This window comes from Rhinatrema bivittatum, chromosome 5 (genome assembly GCF_901001135.1).
Source record: "Rhinatrema bivittatum chromosome 5, aRhiBiv1.1, whole genome shotgun sequence".
Taxonomy (NCBI): Eukaryota; Metazoa; Chordata; class Amphibia; order Gymnophiona; family Rhinatrematidae; genus Rhinatrema; species Rhinatrema bivittatum.
Genome location: NC_042619.1, coordinates 214,368,502 through 214,390,581, shown reverse-complemented (window position 1 = coordinate 214,390,581; position 22,080 = coordinate 214,368,502). Strand labels below are relative to the sequence as shown.

Sequence of the window (22,080 nt, the reverse complement as noted above, 5' to 3'; positions counted from 1 at the left end):
TGCACCTTCAAGGAACTGAGAGCCAAGCCTTTATTCAAGCCATCCTGCAAAAATTCCAAAATGAGCGGAATCTTGACTAAGGAAGGAAGAGTACATCAATCTTCACACCAGGCTTCAAATACTCTCCAAACCCACACATAGGCTAAGGAAGTGGAGAACTTTCTAGCTCTCAGTAAGGTGGAAATCACTGCCGCAGAATATCCCCGCATCAGCAAGTGAGCCCTTTCAAGGGGCACCAGAAACCGTAAGACGAAATAGAGTCAGATCTTTGTGAAGGTCCGGTCCCTGCCGCAACAGGGTCCTGTGTGCTGGAAGTCAAAGAGGCAAATCCACCAGGAGCCTCCGTAGATTTGCATACCATGGTCTCCTGTGCCAGTCTGGCGCTACCAAGAGCACTATCCCTCTGTGGCGCTTGATCCTCTGAACCAATCTGCCCAACATGGGCCAGGGAGGAAAGGCATACAGTAATGACTTCTGGCCACTCCTGCATTTGGGCATCGATCCCCAATGACTTAGAATCTCTCCTGCGGCTGAAGAATCGTAGAACTTTTGTATTGCGCAAAGTCGCCAAGAGGACTAGGAATAGAAGACCCCAGTAGTCCAGAATCAGCTGAAACATCTTGTCTGACAACACCCACTCTCCTGGATCCAGACACTCCCTGCTGAGAGAGTCTGCCCTTACGTTGTCTCTTCCTGCTACGTGTGAGGCTGAGATCATCTGGAGATGCACTTCTGCTCATTCCTAAGTTGATCTATTTACAGTGACACTTGTTGGCTCTTGGTACTTCCCTACCAACTGATGTAAGCCATAGTCATTGCATTGGCTGACATTATTCGGACCGATCGACCTTGCAGCCTGTTGCCGAACTGTAAACATGACAACCGTTCTGCACTGGCTTCCAGCCAACTGATATTCCAGAGAGACTCTTTTACATTCCAGCATCATTGCACTGTCAGTTCCTAACAGTGAGCTCCCCAACCATGGAGACTCACGTCCATTGTCAACACTAGCCAGTCCGGTGGGGCTAGGGAGACTCCCCTCCTTAGATGATCTGCCTGCAGCCACCACTGCAACTGGGAGGAGACCTCCATCGGCAAGTGGAGCTGAATTGAATAGTCCTGAGACTACGGGTTCCATCGAGACAGCAGGGAATACTGCAGAGGACGCATATGTGCCCTTGCTCACAGTACCACTTACAGGGTTGTTGCCATTAAGCCAAGTACCTGCAGGTAAGATCACATGGTTGGGTGCAGAGTGTTCTTCAACAAATGGAGTTGCACTAGCAACTCCTGAATTTGCGCTTACAGCAGTAAAACCTTGCCCAGCTTCGTGTTGAACTGAACCCAGAGATATTCCAATGACTGAGCAGGCTGAAGACTGCTTTTGACCAGGTTTACTACCCAGCCATGCGCCCGCAATAGGGAAATCACCTTGCACGTCACCAAGTGGCTCTCTTCCAGTGACTTGGCGCGAATCGGCCAATCATCCAAATACGGGTGTACTAGGATTCCATCCTCTCTCAACTCTGCTGCAACTACTACCATTACCTTGGAAAAGATTTTGGGAGTGGTGACCAAACCAAAGGGCAGCACCTGAAACTGAAAATGGCATCCCAGAAATGAGAACCGCAGGAAGTATTGATGTTTTAGTCAGATGGAAATGAGGATACACGCCTTGGCCACATTCAGAGAGATCAGAAGTTCCCCCGACTACATGGCCATTATCACTGAGCACAATGTTTCCATGAAAAAATGCTTCACTTGCAGATGATGACTGACACCTTTGAGGGCAACAGTACACAATAAGCAACCAAATGTCCGATCTTGTAGAGGTTTATTGTGTGCAAATATACGCAATAGAGCCCGACTCCAGCCGAGTTTCACCCTCTTTCAGTAGGGCTGCATCAGGGGTCTTAGCAAGTATCGATGCTGTGTCTCCTTCAGAGTGTAGTACTTTGTATGGGCTATAGATAATGCAAAACTTCTCCAGTCTTTGCAACACAAAAACGCATCAATTTCGCCAAAAGTGGACTCCGGATCTCAACAGTGTAGAAGTCACCAGAGTGACTGTGTACTGTTGCTCTCACAGCTTTATTAAGCAACCTTCCTTGCTGTTTTTTTAGTGACACCTTTGAGGTCCAGGATGGGACAAAAAGAGCCCTCCTTTTGCACAATTAAATAAATGGAATACCGCCCTGTAATTTCTTGAGGCATGGGCACTGAGGCCACAGCCTTCAGACTGAGAAGCTTTGCCAATGTACCCTCTACTGCCTGCTTCTTCTGCAGGGAGTGGCAGGGAGTGGCAGGGAGACTCCATGAACACATCTCGAGGAACACTGCAAAACTCCATTGCATATCCTTCTTGTATAGCTCCATGACCCACTGATCCAATGTGATCTTGACCCATCTCTGATAAAAGAGAGGCATCCCTCTATCTCATATTCCTGGGGGTAGGTCAGCAAACCTTCATTGGGAGACTTGGGAGGTTCCACTATCCAAGCCTGCACCTCTTCTAGGTTGTTGGGGCTGAGTCCTCTGAAAGGTCACTCCTCTATAGAGTGCAAAATGCTGGGATCCTCTAGCACAACTCTCATAATAAAGGAGCACTACACTTGCTTCTTACCCTCCAGAAAACAGGGAATCAGAGATTCACTTCACTTACTGGCCAGTTTCTCCAAATTGCTGCCAAACAAAAGCGAGCTGTTAAAGGGCAATTTGGTGAGGTGAGCCTTGGAGGTTGCTTCGGCCGACCAATTTCTCAACCATAACTGACGCCTGGCTACTACTATCGAAGCCACCCCTCTGGCTGAAGTGCGGACCAAATCACAGTCCGCATCTGCCAAGGAGGCAACAGTTGGCTCCATAACTGCCCTGGAGTTTACCCCAGATTCATCAACCTCTTGGGAGAGAAGCAAACAAGAGCAAGCCACTATGGAACAACAAGATGCGATCTGCAAAGTCAGTGCTACCACTTCAAATGCTTGCTTAAGGATAATCTCAATCTTTTTATCATGAGCATCCAAGCAGGCCACAGGATCTCTCTGACCAATGGATCCAGAGGGTACAGGCCTTCCAAAACCTGATCCCCTTTTAAATTAGCCTCTGGGGTGCCCCACTCAAGATCAATCAATTCTTGAATGGCCTCCATCACGGGGGAAAAAACAAGAGGCTTTATGCAAGGAAACCAAAATGGGATTTCTCTTTGGCTCACAAACTAAATCTGCCCCAGGAACACCAAGCATTTTCAAGGTCTGGGAAATCAGAGCTGGCAGTTCATCTCTATGAAAGAACCAAAACATAGTTCTATACGGTTCTAATCTGGGGGAATTTTACCATCCTCAAGAGTGTCAGGATCGGCATCATCACCTGTACCATCTGGATCTCTATTCGGAGGTCCCGCCGCCACTCTAGGAGTACACCAGTGCTTGGCAGAAGGTCAGACAAGGATCCTATCTGCATCTCTGGTTTGGGAGCAGTGGACACGGCTGAGGACTGTACCTGAAGAAAGGATTGCAAAGCCTAGAAAAATTCTACCCATGAAAAAGTAGAAATTTAAAGACCAGGAGGTACCTGAGGTGTACTTCACTGAGCTACCTTTCCCTGCTGAGGAACCAGTTAGGGGAATTTCAAAATCAGGCACCCCGACTGAGTCTTCTTTATCTAGACCCACATCCGGCTGGGAAGAACCAGGCTTAGTGAAATCAGAGGAAGACAATTCTCCCTGAGCCTCCAAACAGCACTGGCACAAATTAGCAGGCACTCCTGGCTGAGACACCCAAATATGACAAGCAGTGCAAAGAGAAACATGCTTAGACTTCTTAGGTACAGGAACCATTATGGCTGACAGTGCACTGAGTGGTGGCCAGAGGCATGATTCTAGTTTCTGGGGTTTTTTTTTTTTTTTTTTAAATATGCGTACTCAACCTAGGTGTCCAAAAATTATGCATCCAAAACTTAGGTATCACACACCTAGGCGCCCAAAAATAAGCACACAAAACCTAAGTGCACAGTACTACTTGTGTGCAGAGGAAGGCGAGCGGCCACTATGGCGTCGTTTAACATGGACGCATAGACTACAAGGCTCAAATTTGCATCCAAAAACTGGGTGCACAGCTAGACGCACATGCCGGACCGACAATCCTGTAGTGAACAGCCTTAAAGCATGTGAAATGCCGATGCAGCCTACCATAAGGCATGCAGCGAAAAGCCTCAGAGCGGGCCCTAGCTTAAGGAAGCTGCTCAACCCGCTAGGCTGCCCACATCCCCCGACCTCCCATGGAGCAGGACGAACATCAGACTGGCATGCCGAGCACAGAGACCTGTTTTTTGTTTTTAAACTTAGCGGATCTCAGCCTTACCTGGCTGAGTACAGAGACTGTCTCTGGCTGCGGGGGAAGAGGGCATGTGCTGTCACCGCCACGCTCGGCTTTCTGCACCCGCTGCCTTTCAGCTGCTCAAGCAGCTAAGTCCATACTGGCTGAAACCAACCACCAGCCAAGGCACTCGTCTGAGGGACCACAGAAATCGCCTCAGGAATTCTCAACTGTGGGACGGACCATTTGGTATCACAGCAGGAGAGCGGGGTGAGTTTATTTCCTTAATTCTCCTTTCCTTTAAAATGAATCAATCCCCAGTGGGGAGATGTACGTCCACCATCTGCTGGAGACGGAGAATACTGGCAGGCTGTCACTGCAGGGGTATATGTACTGTGATGTCAGTTTGCTCCATCTCCATCTGCTGGTAGAGGTGCATAACCCACTTGTTCTGGATTCATCTAACTGGACGCTAAGAAAACATCCTTTTCTCAGTTTTCAAAAACCTGCCTGTCCTCCCTGCTGCAAAATATTCCCAAAACATAATGCTGCCAATGTTATGATTTACTGCATGGGATGGTGTTAGCAAGGTGTGCCATGTTTGTTTTATGCACACATATCACTTAGAATTGAGACCAAAATGTTCTACTTTGGTTTCATCAGATCATTAAGGTTTCTCCCAGATTTGTGCAGTTTCCCACAAGTGCTTCTTTGCAAATGCTATGCAGCACTTCACATGGGCTTTCTTTAGCAGTGGCTTCCTTCTTGCCATCCTCCCATATAAGGCATGTTTGTGGAGTAATCTTGAAATTGAACAGTCAACATTTTCCCCAGTCTCAGAGATCAGTCTCCGTAGTTCTTTTAAAGTAATCTTAAGCCTCACAGGGACCTTCCGCAGCAGTTCCTTAACCCACGACTAACTTTCAAAGGATGACTTGAGTGTGGCAGTGTCTTGGTGGTGCTAAACTGTTTCCACTGTACAATGATGGACCTGACAGTGTCCCAAGGGTTATTCAAACACATTGAAATGTTCTTATAATCATACCCCAATCTGTTTTTTGAATAACCTTACCCCAGAGTTCTTTCAGCAGCTCCTTGTTCAGCATGTTTTGACCTTTGCTTCAAATGCCCCTTTGTACAACAGAAATAGCTTGATTCTACTTCAGGAGTATTCAAATCAGCTCAACTACTGTGACTGGACACAGGTGGGCTGTGTTTAACTTATTATGGGCCATGTTAAGGCATTTGTTTCTTTAAATTTATATGTATTGATTTAAAAAAGAATGTACAAAGCATAACAATCTTTGCATTCAGAACATATGGAAATATACAAGTAAAGACAATCTAGAATCTATTTCCTCAATTAATTCCAAATCTAGGTCAATCAGGACACTAAAATTATAGGAGAACAAAGGTGGTGAAAAAAAAATAAAGAAATCATGTAGCATGAATCTGCAAAACAAAATGTCCCTCTAAGAATCAAAATTAGGAGCAGGGGAAGACATTAACCTTCTTGAGTTCAAAAATAGCTGTAGCTGTTCAGGAGTAAAAATATATAACCACCATTATTAAATGTAACTATACACTTTCATGGATATCATAGTGTAAATGAAGCCCCTAATAAAACAGTTGCTTGCCTTAAGGAAAGCAAAGCTTTACATCTCCTCTTGAGTTACCCTAGCCAGATCTGGGAAAATCCTAACAGACTGACCATAGAAAGCAGCATTAAGAGTCCTAAAGTACAATCTCATAACTTTACTGGGATCAGATTCTATAACAAAAGATGCTCTAAAATCTCAGTACCAGAATTTTCTATGTAATTCGTAAAAATCAAATGAGACAGGGGATTCTGAATTAAAGAAACTCTTGGATGGCTAGAAGAAGGCAAAAAAATATAACTTATTAACAGAAGGAACAGAATCTAATTCAAAATGCAACATATCAAGAAAATATTTCCTCAAAATCAAAATTGGCAGCTCTCCAATAACCTTACGGAAATTAAGCATGCAGAGATTTAGGTGCCTGGATTGATTTTCCAGGCACTTTAACCTCCTAGAAATAAAATAAGCTGTTCTTTAATAACCGTAGTATTTAGAGTCCTTGATAGCTTGTATGTCCTCCTTTATATTCTGAATCTTCTCATTGTGTTCCACCAGTTAACTGCCTTGTTGTAACACCAAGGTTTCCAGTTTAAAAGAAATCAGGTCTATCTTGGCAGTATAGTTATTTAAGGACTTCCCAAACCTCATCAATAGCTCCGATATGGAGTTGAGAGTCTGGTTTAGGTGGCCAAGAAAACTCATCTTGATGAGCCAAACTGCTTCCTGCTTAAGGTTACCAGGGTCCAAGTCCTGGAGCAGCCAGCCTCACACCTCCATCTGGATCCTGAAGCTGGGATGATAATTTACCAGCAAAGCAAACAGAAGTAGTTAGCGAAGGCGGGTAAAAGCTGCAGGGAGACGCAGAGACCACTCCAGCCCTCTCCAACATGACTGCACCAATGTCATCATCTGTCTGTGTCGTGGCATGCTGATCCGGGGTGTTGTGTCTCTCAGCCAGTGGGAGTCACTCTAAGGGGCTGCAGGACACCTCCCCAGATGGGCTAAGCTCTCCCTCCCCCCCCCAAAGCTCACAGCAGGAACTTCTTCCCCATATTTGCAGTTTGTCAGGACATGAAAGATGTTATAGACTGTTGTCTGGGAAGGTAAGAGGGGTCCAGAGGGAAGACCTAAACCGTCCCCCTTGCTTTTAGAGGGCATCTTTCATTTAAAAAAGAAAAATCAAACAAACATGCAGGCAAGCACCGAACCATGGCCACTCTCACGCTGCCATCTTGTTCCTACCCCCCCCAGGCAATGTTTGGAACCTGAGCTAATTTGGGTTTGCTATGATAAAGGGTGTGAAGGCTTATGCAATCAAGACATTGAATTTTTAATTCTTTTGGAATATTTCTATAATTGTTCTTTCACAATGAAAGTGTAGAGGATGTTGTGTAGATCAGTGAAAAAAATCTCTTGCATTTTGATTTATAACTTAAAATAAAGCAGAATATGAAAGAGACTTTTGCAATGCCTTTTAAAATGGCCACATCCACTCATTTTAAAACACTCAATCTCTGAGTCCACTGTTCAGCAGTTAGTGCTGTATATTCATGCTCTTTTTGTAGCCTGAGGGAGATAGAACAGCTCAACTTCAGTTTTCAGTCATTTTATCCATTTGGGAAGAAGAACATTTCTTGTGCTGTGGAACATATTTCTCAAACCATCCACTTACAATAAGTAACTTTAGTAGCAAGAAATAAGACCTTTACATTGAAAAGGTAGCAAAGTTCTGCTTAATTCTTTTCTTCATAAATTAACAGGATGTCTGAATCATGATACACAAGTCTGCAACATCAACATACATGAAAGACTTATTTTAAAGACTAAATAGATGTTGAGTAGGGCTAGAAAAAGAATTACACTTTAAATCTACTAAAGTTTACGTTATTAGCTGGTACTCACAGGCAATTTTCTGCACCACCTTGGCAGCTAAGTTAGTTATTATGCATGCAAAAAAATGAAAAGAAAAGCAAAGGTAATAATTTAAGAAAAATAATGAAAATGAAGGATGAGTCAGTTACAGGTGTGCTATTTTTAATATGTTTGTAAAATAAAACAAGACAAAGTAACAGGTCAGTAGAAAAGCAAATGTATGCAAGTTTGCACAAAAAATAAAGATAATGAAACTAGGAATTTGTCACTTAGTAAGCTGGGTTGACTAATTATGACTGCCTGGCTTGCAGGGAGGTCTTATTAATACTCTTAGACGGACCTCTCAGCAGCATTTGAATCAACATACCAAAACTCATCACCCGCTTAAATGACCTAGGATTAGCAGGCCCAGCTGGTTTACACCCTTTCTCCAAAAATGCACCCAAACTGTTTCTCTTGGGTCAAGCCTATCAAAGCTTCACCCTCTCTCCTCTGGAGTACCACAAGATTTTGTCTTCTTACTAATCCTGTTCAATATTTACATGGCTCACCGGGTAGAGCATATCAAATTATATACAGTTGCTTTAAAAGTCTAAACCTCCTTCCAAAGGTTCATCTTTTGTTGTCTTATAGCTTAAAGGTAAAATGTACTTAACCAGTGTTTGCTCTATGTCTCCACATATATTACCCCACGTGAAAAACATATTTCAGAATTCCTTGAAGTACAATGAACTGGAAATAAAAACATTGACTATCTGGGTTGGATAAATGCTTCCCCCCTCAACACCTTCAAAATCACACACCAAGTGAATTGGTCTACCTGTGTTAAATGGTACTGATTCACCAAATGACAGGATAAATTCAGCTGTTCCTTTGGTTCTCTCTCCTGGGTGGTGCATTTCAAAGCAAAGGCATGTTCATGAGCACTAAACAACTGTCAAAAAAATTCCAGGACAAAGGTTTGGACAGGCACATATCTGGGAATTGGTATCAAAGAACTGTTCTGTGGTCTGACAAAATTAAAACAGAGTGAATATTGGGGAGAAGCATATGTGTAAAGTGTTGAGGGGAATTGATTTATTATGATGGAGGGCTTGATGTGGTGGGGCTGGGGATATGAGGATAAGATTGTAAACTGCTAATGAGTAATTGATTTAGGCAGTATATCAAGTTTAAATAAATAAATCTAGGTGTGCAAAATTGATGGAGACCTATTCCAACAGATGTATAGCTGTAATTGCTGCCAAAGGTGTTTCTAACAAGTATTGACTCAGAGGGGTGGAGATTTATCCAACTGGATTTCAGTTTTATTTTTTGGATGTATGTACTGTATGTGCTTCTCTCGCCAATAAAACATTTTGGCCCTGAAAGATGTGGAGTACTGTGTGTTGAATGGAAAAAAACAAACCTCATTTAAATGCATGCAACAAAATGTGAAAGAAATGTTCAAAGGGATGTAGACTTTCTATAACCACTGTACTAATCTGCTGACATCTAGTTGCTGGTCCCAATTAACCCAAACTGCGACAACTGCCAACTTTAACACTGTTTAGCAAAGATCGCCAACTGGCTGCACCAAAAAAACTGGAGCCAATATTCAAAACCATTTAGCTAGATAACTCACAAGTTATCCAGCTGGATGGTGAGTTTTGAATATCCCCCTTACTTATCCAGCTAAAAGTTAGCTTGATAGTGACATTATCCAGGTAAGATTTAGCCGAATAAGAAAGGGGCTTGTTGGGGGCTTCTGAAGTGGAGACAAACTAGCCAAGTTATCTGGCTATCTCTAGACGTTATTGAGAGTAAGTCTAAAGTTATTTGGGAACGTGTTTCCGAACAACCAGCTAAATTAAAAATAATATAGCCGATTAAGTGGAGCTGCAGGTTGGGGGGGGGGGGGAAGGCTACGATCACTTATCTCCACCCAAGCTAGAAGTCCTGAGTCAAGCCTTTTCCCCAAACCCATCTTTAAAAAGCTTATTTTAAAAGTGGTGCCAGTGGCACCTCTCCCCACCCCAACCCTAACCCTTCCATCCTCCTGGTACCTTTAGACTGCATCTCTTCAGCCCAGATTGCAGTAGCAGCCTAAACCAACCCAACACTTCCAGCGTTGTAAGTGTAAGGTAGAATGCTGGAAGCACGTGTTCAACATTGTACCTTACACTTCCAGCATAGCTCACCTAGCAACACTGGAAGCACAGTGGCCAGGTAGCAGAAGGCTCCTACCATGATCTGGAATAAAGAGCTACAGTTTAAAGGTACCAGAGGGTTAGGTTTGAGGTGAGGCGGGTGTAGGGAGAGGCAGGCGCTGGTGCTAGTTTTTTTTGCTGCCCTGTGCGAAAAATTACTATGCTGCCCCACCTCCCCCACTTCATTCAGTGCCTGTTTCCGGGCCTATCAAATAAAGCCCAGCTCCGTCCTGCAATCTATCAGGCTGAGACAGAAAACCCCGCGGGAGAGCCGGAGAGCGCCCGCTCTCCCAACGCGCGCCCAGGCCACTCTCCTGGGCGCTTGATTCAGAAAAAAAAAATTCAAATGAGGGCCCATGGTAAAAGGAGGCGGCTATCAGCGGGTTTGACAGCCAACGTTCAATTTTACCAGCGTTGGTTCTCGAACCCGCTGACAGCCACGGGTTCGGAAAATGGACGCCGGCAAAACTGAGCGTCCATCTTCCAACCCGCGGGCAGATTTAAAATTTTTTTTTTCTGCTTTTCTGTACACTTTCCCGGTGCTGGCTGAAATTAAAATGTGCGGCTTGGCTGCACATTTTACTTTCTGTATCGCGCGGGAATAACTAATAGGCCCATCAACGTGCATTTGCATGTTGCGGGCGCTATTAGTTTTGGGGGGGGGGGGGGTTGGACGTGCATTTTCCACACGCTATTACCCCTTACTGTATAAGGGGTAAAAATAGCGCGTCGAAAACGCGTGTCCAACCGGGGGCTAACAGTGCGCTCTGCACACTTTATTGTATCGGCCTGTATATTTTTAAAAACTGACAAGTCCCCCCCCTCAAAACCCATGGATAAGGAAGTGTATTAGGTATCCTAGGCAAATCTTACAGCCTTGCACACATGCCCCCCCACCCCCCACACACACTCCCATATCCTTTACAGACACAATTAAATTATGCATTTATAACCAATTTTACATGAAAAAGAACATTAAAGAGTACAGTCTTCTGAGCCAAGAATATCACAACATATATATTATATTTACATGCGCTACTGTGGTGCCAACCAGAAAACTCTTCAAAAAAGACACTTGGAGCTTCTATAGAATTAGACTTTTTGTAATGCATATTGGGTGTGAGTTTGGTCTTCAGTAAGCCATGAACAAACAGAATTACCATTACAACAGAGTAAACCTCTCATACCAAAACAACCCTAACAACCTTATCTATGAAAAGGCAACACTGCACATATTACACCAGGCCCTAGAACACCAATAAACCTCTTATTAAGAAACCAGGCTGCTATAGATCCCTACACTGAAATTACATGCTAGCAAAATACCTCACCTCAGTCACATATGCAGAACACAAAGAGACCCTGACCAAATACAAAATAAAGAGATCAGAAAGTATAAACAGAAACATGCTGAGAAGAACTGAACTGGAAATTACCATTCTTCATAAAACATTAAATAAAATCAAGAAATATAAACATTAATCAGAATAGTAAAGTCATATTCATAAAAATAATATTTCAAACCAGTTAATAGAATATAAAAAATTTTCAAAACACCAAAAAAATATTTAAAAAGTCTGACTAATACAAAATCCAATTAAAACATGTTCTGTTCCCTCCCCCCCCAAAAAAATATTTCAAAATAGCAGAATCAAATTACACCTAATAATTAAAACTAATAAGGATTTAAAAATCGGCTTGCCATACCTGGGATCTGATTTCCAGTCACCCTGAGATTGTCGTGGATTGGGGGAGGTAGGGCCGCACAAATTTTATCTTCTCTCTCACACACATGCACATTAACACATTCATTCTCTCACACACTCCCTCTAACATACACAGGCTGCCACTCCCTCTCCCTCACAGATACAGTGTGTGTATATGCCTGTGAGAGCCTATATGTGACACATAACATACACATTGTTACCTATCACATACTCCAACTTGCATCCCCACTTACAACATTTACTGATGCTAGTGATAAGACGAAACAATTTTTAACTTAGAAGTGAGTGACCATCATAATAGGTTTCATCGATATAACATGATGCTTTAAGACTTTGCCTTATGTATAATCATAAGTCACTAATTGCTAGATATTATATGCAACAATATTTTTGGCGTTCTCTTCCTTCTGATCAGAACACCAATCCGCCATATTGTGAAACATTTCCCTTGATAAAGGACTATTATGTCTGAAACATGGTCCCGTGTCAGGAGACCTGAGGGGAGACCTGAGTACAGCGGAGTTAACAGCCAGTACTAAGAAAATTAGAAGATTATTCTACAAATAACAATGTGGAGACAATCGACCATCGGGAAAAACAATAGTTGCAATGGAATGATTGGCTCATTGAATTAAGCTAAGTAGTTCATGGATGGACTTTTAAATGCTGCAAATAAAAAAAGTTGACAAAAATATTGTTGCATATAATATCTAGCAATTAGTGACTTATGATTATACATAAGGCAGAGTCTTAAAGCATCATGCTCTATCGATGAAGCCTATTATGATGGTCACTCACTTCTAAGTTAAAAATTGTTTTGTCTTATCATTAGCATCAGTAAATGTTGTAAGTGGGGATGCAAGTTGGAGTATGTGATAGGTAACAGTTAGTACCAACCATCCATTATAAAAATCGTTGTCACTCTCTGGTTCATATTTACATAATATACACACACAAGCTCTCACAGAGATACATTCGCAGGCACACAGGTTCACACACAAACACACACACACACACACATAGGATTTCACACAGACACACACACACATGCACAAACAAATAGGCTTTCAGACACACACAGACTCTCATTCATTCACACATACATACAAGCACACACATAGCTATCGGGCCATGGTGGGATGAGCTCCATCATGGTCCCGCGGGCTTCCTGTCCTGTTTTCGGCCGTGGCGGGATGAGCTCCACCACGGCCCCGAGGGACTCCTGCTATTTTCGGGCTGTACAGTCCACCGATCTTCCTGCTTGGGGGGGGGGGGGGGGAGCGGAAGCTGTGCACATGCATGCTCATACCCGGAAGAGGGGCCTCTCCTTTGGTTGCTAGCGCTCCCTCCTTCTTTGGCCATCGGCTGGTTAGGTTCTGCTGGCAGCCCGCGGTCTCTTCTGCTGCCGTCCCGCCGACTCCCCAGGTGTGCCGCTCCATGTAAATGCACAGTATGCACACCCGGTTGTGCTGGGCCTGGGGAGAGGGGCCCAGGAAAGCAAATCCTGGCAGGACAGGGGAGCAGACTGAGAAAGGAGAGGCCAGCATTGGCCCTTTACAATAAGCTTTTTTAAGATGAGTTTGAGGAGGAGTTATGGTGGGGGACAGCTTGGCCCAGGATTTGTAGCTCAAGTTTGTGGGGGTGGGGTGGGGAGAAGCAATGAGTCCACTAGGTCCATGACTTTTTTTCTTTGGTTTTTTTTAACTTGTGGTTTCAATTAACCAGCTATATTCTTTGGAAAATAACCGGTTAAGGCTAAAGTTATCTGGTCACATGAGGCTAGTTAGCTGGACAACTTTAAATCAGGGATATTCAGTTGGAAGTCTATCTGGATAACTTGTCTGCTTGCAGGCTTACTGAATATTGACCTCATTAAGCCTAAACCCTCAAAAGAGAGGTACTATAGATGAGGATGGATAAGGAAAAAAGATCTCAGTCCCTCACTCCCAATAGTTATCCTTCAAGGGACAACTCTCCCTCTCTCAGCTTCCAAATCCAGAATCTAGGCTTCATCCTGGATTCCCAATTTATCATCAAGTCCAAATCCAAACAGTAACCCATAGAGCTCTTGGCCTTCTTCACCAACTCTGCCATCTCTGTGCTATCCTGGATGAGACTGCTATTGCTACAGTTATCCATGCCTGTGTGATTCCGGCTTAGACTACTGTAATTTGCTCTACATCAGGATCCCTAACAAACTAAACCATTGTCTACAACTCATATAAAATGCTGCATGTACACAAATTTGACAGACTTGTGAATGTACACAAATTTGACAGACTTGTTCCAGTCCTAAAAAAAACCCTACACTGGCTCGCAGCACTCTGCTGCACCAATCAGCTTATAAGAACATCAAAGGCAATGCCTCGGCAGATGTCTCGCTCCTTACCCACCTTCCTGCTCACTGTGTTCGCTATCTCAGGCCTCCAAAGGTACACACCTCACCAGCACCAGGAAAAGAAATCTTCTCAGGATCCATCCCAATCACTTGGAATTGTCTACTGTCTTGCATAAGACTAGCTCCAGATCTCCTATCCCGTTAGCAAACTAAAAACTTAACATGTTTGATGGACCCTTGGTCTGACCCAGCATGGCAATTACTTATGTTCTTAACTGACTCTCTGAAGCAGCATTCGATCCATACCCACAGAATGAATCCTAAGTATGAACTGTGATCCATGCTCAGAAGCACTATGACCAGACTTTACACTGTACTGTGATATTTATTTGAGACATCACAAACAGACCAAAAACAAAGCTCTGCTTTAAATGTGTCTAATTACTCCCTGTCTGTTTAGGCTTCGTACATAGCTCTCTCGTATACTCATTTACTGGATTTCATGTATTGCACTATTTATGTACTACTGTAGCATTGCCCTTTTATAGAGGGTAACTTTTAAACAACTCCTCGCAGTGCGTATATGGCCGCGCGGAGATCAGCTACAGTATTATATAACCTGCGTGTATCAAGTACGCTCAGATTATAAAATATACTTATGTCTACCATCAAACATACGCATGTATGTATGGTTACATGTAAATATCTGCAATGCATTAAAGTGTATTTTTTTCTGCACATACTTTTCCTACCCATTTTAAAAACGTGCATATAATTCATGTGCAAAAACATTGTGACTTGCTCACATAAAACCCCGTTTGTGCGTGGAAGTCGGTATATTCTATTTTTATTAAAATGTATTTATCGCTTAAATGCAAGACCACTAAGCAATGTACAAGTCATAATGAACACAATTAAAATGATAAACAGATAACTAATGTATACTGTAACTATCATCCGTTAGCAATATCATGCCAATACAGGTCACCCTAAAGAGAAGTATAGTTGTTTCCCCGGTAACAAATAAGCATGATTAAAAAGGAAGGTCTTCAGCATCATTTTGAATGTTTTTTTACACAGCCTCATTGACGCATTAGCTCTGGTAACAAGTTCCATAACATAAGAGCTGCCTCAGAAAAAGCACAGTTTCTTGTTTCCACAAGACAGGTCTGTCTTCTGGAGGGGGATATCGAATCACTCTCTCTAAGAGGATCTCAACAGTTCGGGTAGGATGATAAATCCGTAAGAGGGTGTTAGACCACGGAGAATCATTGGAGTTAATCAGTCTGAATACTATCAGGCCGACTTTGCTCTGGACTCACTGGAGACGTAATGTAAGTCTACAAGCACTGGCGTAATATGTTTCTTCTGATTTTTCCCGGATATCAATTGAGTGGGTGAGATCAAAATAGCTGCAGTGCTCTTAAGTTTGCCAAAACCTTTACCAAGTTCACCCAGTCCTTCTCCAGGTTATTGAGACCCTCCCAATTCTTCATTCTGCTCCCCACCCCAGTTCACCCAGGTCTCCCACCCAAACAATAGTAGACAATAGATGAGGCTGATACCAATTGCGCAAGATAATTAGCAGGGTGTAAAATTATGCAAATAAGGTGAAAACGCACACGTGTGATTCTTGGCTCTGTCCTGAACATCCCTAGAATGTCCTGTTTTTTTTCACGCCTACCTGTGTGCATGAGACTGAAAATGCACACAAATGTTTGATGTTTTTAAAGCAGCGTGTATGCAAGTACAAGGTACTTAATGCCCATATATGTTAATTTTACCAGTGTAAATGTTTTGAAAATTTACCCCTCAGTATCTAGTATTGTATTTATTGTGCTAGATAGTGTTTACTTTTGTAGTTTCCCTCTAGAATAGACCTTAACCCACTGGGTCATCATGCCCTGTAGTGCACTATGTACTGTTATGCATGTAAATATTGCTGAGGTCAACATTCAGTAAGCCAGGTAACAGACAAGTTATCTTGCTAAAGTTAGTAAGGTAGCGTTTCCCGTAAATTCGGTAAGGATAAACCCCTCCTGCTGAATATACTTGCCTAAAGTTATCCGGTTACATACGGTCGGATAACCTTAACCCTAACCAGTCAGCATTTGAATATGACCGGTTAGGCCTAAAGTTATCCAGCCTTGTATAGCTGGAAAACTATTTATTTACCAGCGTACATAAACACAGAGTGTGATTCCAGTGTTCAGAAAGGGGGGGGGGGGGCGCATGATTCAGGTACTGGGTGGGTGGTGGCATGGGAGGGTTGTTTGGAGGGGGACAAGAAGGCCATATTTGTGGAATATATAGCAGGGGGGAGGGGGGGGGGCTGAATGGCCACACCTACCTGGCACCAAGATCTACTTATTCTAGAAAATTCAAGGTATTGGGGAGTCCTGACCAGTGGATGAGTCTGAATGTGTGTAGTGAGGGATGGGAATCAGGCTAGGAGGCCTGCAGAATTTTAATTTTTTTTTTATATAAGGGATGGCCTCTTAACCAGATATACCTTTGAAGATATCCAGTGAAGTAGTTAGTTATCCAGCCACACGAGGACAGATAACTTTAGGTCTGCTCTGCAGCAGGTCTAAAATTATCCGTCTGCCTTAGCTGGATAGAATTCAAATTCAGGTAAACTACCAGGTAATTAAATCCCTACCCAGAATGCTCCTGGAATGCCTTATCTAGCTAAATTATAGCTGGCTAATGACTTCTCTGGCTTTAATTTAGCTGGATAAATGGCTGAAATATGGCAAAACTTGCCATTTAGATGGATAGCTTGTGAGTTCTCTGTCTAAATGGCTATTGAATACTGATCTTGCTGTTATGTACTGTAGTTTGTGGATTGCAAACTAGTTAAAAGACAAGAAACTGAGAGTAGGATTAAATGGTCTTTTCTCAGTGGAAAAAGAAACAGTGGAGTGCCTTAGGGATCTGTTCTTGGACCAGTGCTTTTCAATATATATATATAAATGACCTGGAAAGGGGAACGAGGAGTGAGGTATTCAGATTTGCAGATGACCCAAAATTATTCAGAATAGTTAATTCACAAGAGGATTGTGATAAATTGCAGGACCAACTTTTGAGACCAGAAGATTGAGCATCCAAATGGCAGATGAAATTTAATGTGGAGAAGTGCAAGGTGCTGCATATAGGAACAAATATAAAATCATTAGAGGACTAGATCAGGTAAATGTGAATTGTTTATTTACTCTTTCAGCTAATAGAAGGACTGGGGGCACTCCATGAAGTTAGCAAGTAGAACATTTAAAACAAATCAGAGAAAATTCTCATACTCAACACACAATTAAGCTCTGGAATTTGTTGCCAGAGGATGTGGGTAGTGCAGTTAGTGTAGCTGGGTTTAAAAAAGGTTTGGATACGTTCATGGAAGGAAAGTCCATAAACTGCTATTAATGAAGCTGACTTTGGGAATAGCCACTGCATATTGCTGGCATTAGTAGCATGGGATTGTTATGACCTCCGAATGTCTGATTGATCGAATATCTGAACTAACAATTAACCATCTGACTATCTAACCCTCAACTCTGCTTAATCTTATGTTCTAAGTACCCTCCTGATAATATGTTTATTTATTATCAACCATGTTTAACCCTAAGCTTTACATTTTCTCATGTTATTATGTTTAATCTTTCTACAGTTCAATGTATCAAGAATTTTATTTCAGTAAGTTACCGGTTTGTATCTTACTGACTGTAATCTTCTTATGTTTTTATGTTACCTGTAAACCGTTGTGAAGGCTAGCACCAAACAACAGTATATAAAAAAATCTACAAATAAAAAAAATAAATAAAAATGGGATCTATTTAATGTTTGGGTACTTGCCAGGTACTTGTAAGTTGTAACCTGGATTGGCCACTGTTGAAAACAGGTTGTTGGGCTTTCTGGACCCCTGGTCTGACCCAGTTTGACAACTTATGTTCTCTTGTTGAAAATGTGTGATATAAAAACACAATAATGATGATGAGGAAGTTAAACTTTTTCCTTACCATTCAGTTTATTATAACACTATCTACCTAATTTTTGCTCTCCCTTTATTTGTAACATAAGCAGGAGAGGTGCAGCATTAAACTAAGTAAGGAAATGAGCTGGTATACAGATATGAAGCTCATTAAGCCTGTGAGCTTGGGCTAGTTACTATTTCCCTGTGACTCTGTTTATTATTATTAACAATATTAATAATTGCAACAAAGGTTAAATGGAATGTTATCCCCATAGCAAATGTTACAAATGGTAGGAGAGCTGCACTCTTCCTGGCCTTTTATTCATTGCCAGGCCATACTAATGTTAAAGTCATTCCTTTGTACTAGCCAGCTGCCCCTCTCGCCCTCCCCTAGTTATGGCATGACATAGTATGAATGTTAGTACAGCTTTGACTGACCACCAGGTATTGTCTAGGGCTATGCAAAAAAAAACTCCCCATGTTAAACATTGTTCCTTCTCTCAACTTGTGTATTAGATTTCATGAATACCAAGAGGTTCCTGCTACCTGGAACTGACTGTATGCAAGTTACTCCAGTTCATCCATCCCAATTACAAAGCATGCTTGGGTCCTGGTAGTGACACAGTAACCTAATGACAGCAGAAGACGACCAAATGATCCATCCAGTCTGCCCAGCAAGTTTCTTATGGTAGTAACTGCAGCCCAGTGCAGGTTACCCCCATGTTTCTGTTAAGGGTAGCAACTGATGCTCCGTGCAGGTTACCCCCATGTTTCTGTTAAGGGTAGCAACTGATGCTCCGTGCAGGTTACCCCCAAGTCTTATATTAAGGGTAGTAATATTTACAATTAAAATCAAGCAACTGTCAAACCCATAACAAAATTACTGCTAGCAACATTTTATACAGGGTGAGCAGCCTTCCTGATAATTCATACAATGCTGCTGCTTGAACACGCTTTGCTTTTGAACATGACTGCTGAATCAGTCCAGTACTTTCTCCTGATGTCTGCGTATCAGTACCTCGGACCGTAAATGTCAGGGCCCAGCGTTGGCTATAGTCTGAATCCAATTCCCCTCCGCTGTCAAGTTATTATGTAACTTGTTATTTAAGTTATGATAATACAGACAGGTCCTTCTTGCATATGGTTAAAGATTTCATATGAGAAGTCAGCTGCTGAACGAGTAGAAGGTACAGAAAAGAAAAGATGGCAATACTTCTGTTCCAATCAATGGTGGGGGGGACCTTGTTTGTAGCACTGTGTTCAATTCTGCAGGCAGCACTTCAGGAGGCACATACAGAAGAGGCAAGCAAAGCAGGGTTACAATGGTTGAAGCTTTGTGTCACAAGCCCTTTGAGGTGAGATTTAAAGACCTAAATACATATTCCTGAGAGCAGAGGATGAATAGGGCAGTAGAGACCAGGAAATGTAATGGAAAAGAAGCTCACAGTATGAGGTTGGAGGAGGGTTTCTTTGAAATACTGCTGGAAGCAGAACCTAATGGGGGAGAGGGGTAGGGGAGCATTAAGGAATTCAAGGAAGCACTGGACAAGAACAGGATCCTTTGTAGGGGAAAAGCGAGGGTAAAGCCAAGCAGTATAGCAGCAGACAATAAAAACTGTCAGGCTGGATGGCATCAGACAAAAAGGAAGAAAGATGAAAATGATGCAACACCAGTGTGTCTCTGGATCTTCAATTACAGGGGAATTAATGGGATTAGAAATTGCTTCGGAGACTGTATGGTTAACAAGAGCCCTAGCAACATTATCAGAGCTATTTTTCTTTTTTTTAATCACATATACTATATCCAACACTTGAATACATTAGTTAAATGCGTGTTCATTTGTTCACTAAATGCATATACAATCACCATGTTAACTCTCTCCTGGTGAGATGGGAGCCGTCCTTGCAAGGCCCTTACCTCATTAATGCCTGGGGTAATCGTAGGTGCAGCAATAAAAACAACAAAGGGAGCAAATTCTGACGTCCTTAGGACCTTCAAAGCCTGCAGGAAGGATAAACAAAAGTGTGAGTACAAAAGTAACTGATCACACAAGTTTAATAGCAGAGGAACACAACAGAACATCCAACAGGGCTTCAAAACAATTTAAATGTGAGCCAAATAAGCTTTAGAATTGGACTTTTTTCTCTTTGGGCCCACCAGTATTTCAGTACTTGATGTGCATTAATTACAAACCAACAGCTAAATGATCCATTCAAACAGAAGCAACATTAGCAAGGCTGAAATTAAAATACTGCAGCTCCAATTAGCTTACACTGAGATGAGACGGGGAGGGAGGAGGGGGGATGTCAATGACATCATTAGTGCACCAAATGACTCCATGTCAGCTAGAGCGGAGCATGAAATCCAATAAAACATTTTGGAAATAAAAAATAATTCTAAATTGATTTTACAGTTTGTGTTATTGAAATTGTATCTCTGATCCTACTCCTCTGGACTTCCAGCTCAATCAGCACCACCCTCTACAACACCATGAAATTCAATCACAATTACTCAGGGATTTCTCCCCATATACAAATCTGAAAATAAATAAATACAATTTTACAAACTCTCCCCCTACATATCTAGGCATTGCAATGACAGTGACTGAGCCAAGGCTCACAGAGTGTGGGGCCTCCCTCTGCATCCTGTGTGCATACATCCTGAGTCTTGGCACGAGGTGTTAGTGTCGTGCAGTGGCTGACTACCCCCCCCCCCCCCCTCCCCCAAGCCAAGGAGCTATGAACTCTGCCTCTGCAGCATTCCCAGCCGACCCTGAGCTGGAAATGACATCCACGTCCAGCACGACACTGCCATTGATCCAGGCCACTGTTCTCATGTCATATAACATACATGATCATAATTCTCCTCAAATCATTTCCAAACCTGAAAACCAAGGCAAACTGCAAACTAAAATAGCACCCTCCTGTCAAATAAAAGTACCCTGACATGCAATGCAAAACTAAAGCTATCAGCCGATGAGTTACAGTACAATTTCTGGCAAATTACGGCTTGAAGGTAGAATTTAGGCCAGTTCATCAGCACCTGGAGTTAATCAGAAGCAAAAGAGTTTTATAAACCTTAAATGCTGTGCTGCTTCCATGCCCGGTATGAAATATAGGTGCCAAGAAGAAAATCCTGAGCTTTTCTATTTTTCTAAAAGCTTAAGAGTCTATTTGAAAAGGAGTGCGCACGCGGTTCCTGGCATGCGCACAGACGCGGCTATTTTATAACATGCATGTGTCGGCGCACACTTGTTATAAAATACGGTTCCCGCTGGATTTTTCATGTCCGTCCACGCATGTGTGGACGGAGTGGCCTGCTCCACTTGCGGGGGGGGGGGGGGGGGGGGGGATTTTTCAAATTATATGCGGCGACACGATTTGCGTTTTCCCAGTTCCCTCCCAGTCCGCTCCAATAAAAAAGTGGATTGGGAGGGAAGTTCCCTAACCCTATCCTTCCTCCATCTTCCCTTCTCCTCCCTGCCCCCTAAACCTACCCCTAACTATCCCCAAATTTTTTATTTTCATACTTACTGCTCCTCTGGAGAAGTAAATTCCATGTGCTGGCTGGCTGCCGGCGTGCTCTTCCCTGGGATAGCGGCTAATGGTGCTGTCCCAGCCCGCCCCCACCACTTTTTTTTTTTTTTTGTAATTTAAGCTTTATTAAATTTTCATAATTCATGATATATAACTATCATTTACACATACGAATGTCTATAGTAAATTCCACAGTAAAATTTAGAAATCTTTAAGAAATCCTAAATAATTCTGAAAATACCAAAACATTTACAAATCCACTTAGACATTCAAAATACTATGAAATAGAAGGAATCAACTTATTAATCTGAGCATATATCAAGGAAATATTTATACATACTTTAGCTGGAACATTTTATCCCATTTTCAAAAATTATGCGAATACCTTTATTCAGAAGTCATCTCCCCCAACAAATTCTTAGCCTCCAAAATTTTTTTTAAATCAGAAGGTTCATAATAGATATAGTTTATATTATTAAATTTTAACATGCATTTACTAGGGTAACGTATCAACATCTGGGCACCTACCTTCTCTG

General features: G+C 42.4%; 1 protein-coding gene across 8 annotated transcripts in view; it reads right to left on the bottom strand.

Annotated features, from left to right (window-relative positions):
- CASK (calcium/calmodulin dependent serine protein kinase) overlaps positions 1-22,080 on the bottom strand; it is a 1,033,919-nt gene that overhangs the window by 6,442 nt on the left and 1,005,397 nt on the right. For all 8 annotated transcript variants that reach the window (XM_029603127.1, XM_029603128.1, XM_029603131.1 and 5 more), the window contains one exon: positions 19,926-20,009. In XM_029603127.1, coding sequence (XP_029458987.1) covers positions 19,926-20,009 — 84 coding nt within the window. The remainder of the gene's footprint in view (positions 1-19,925; positions 20,010-22,080) is intronic.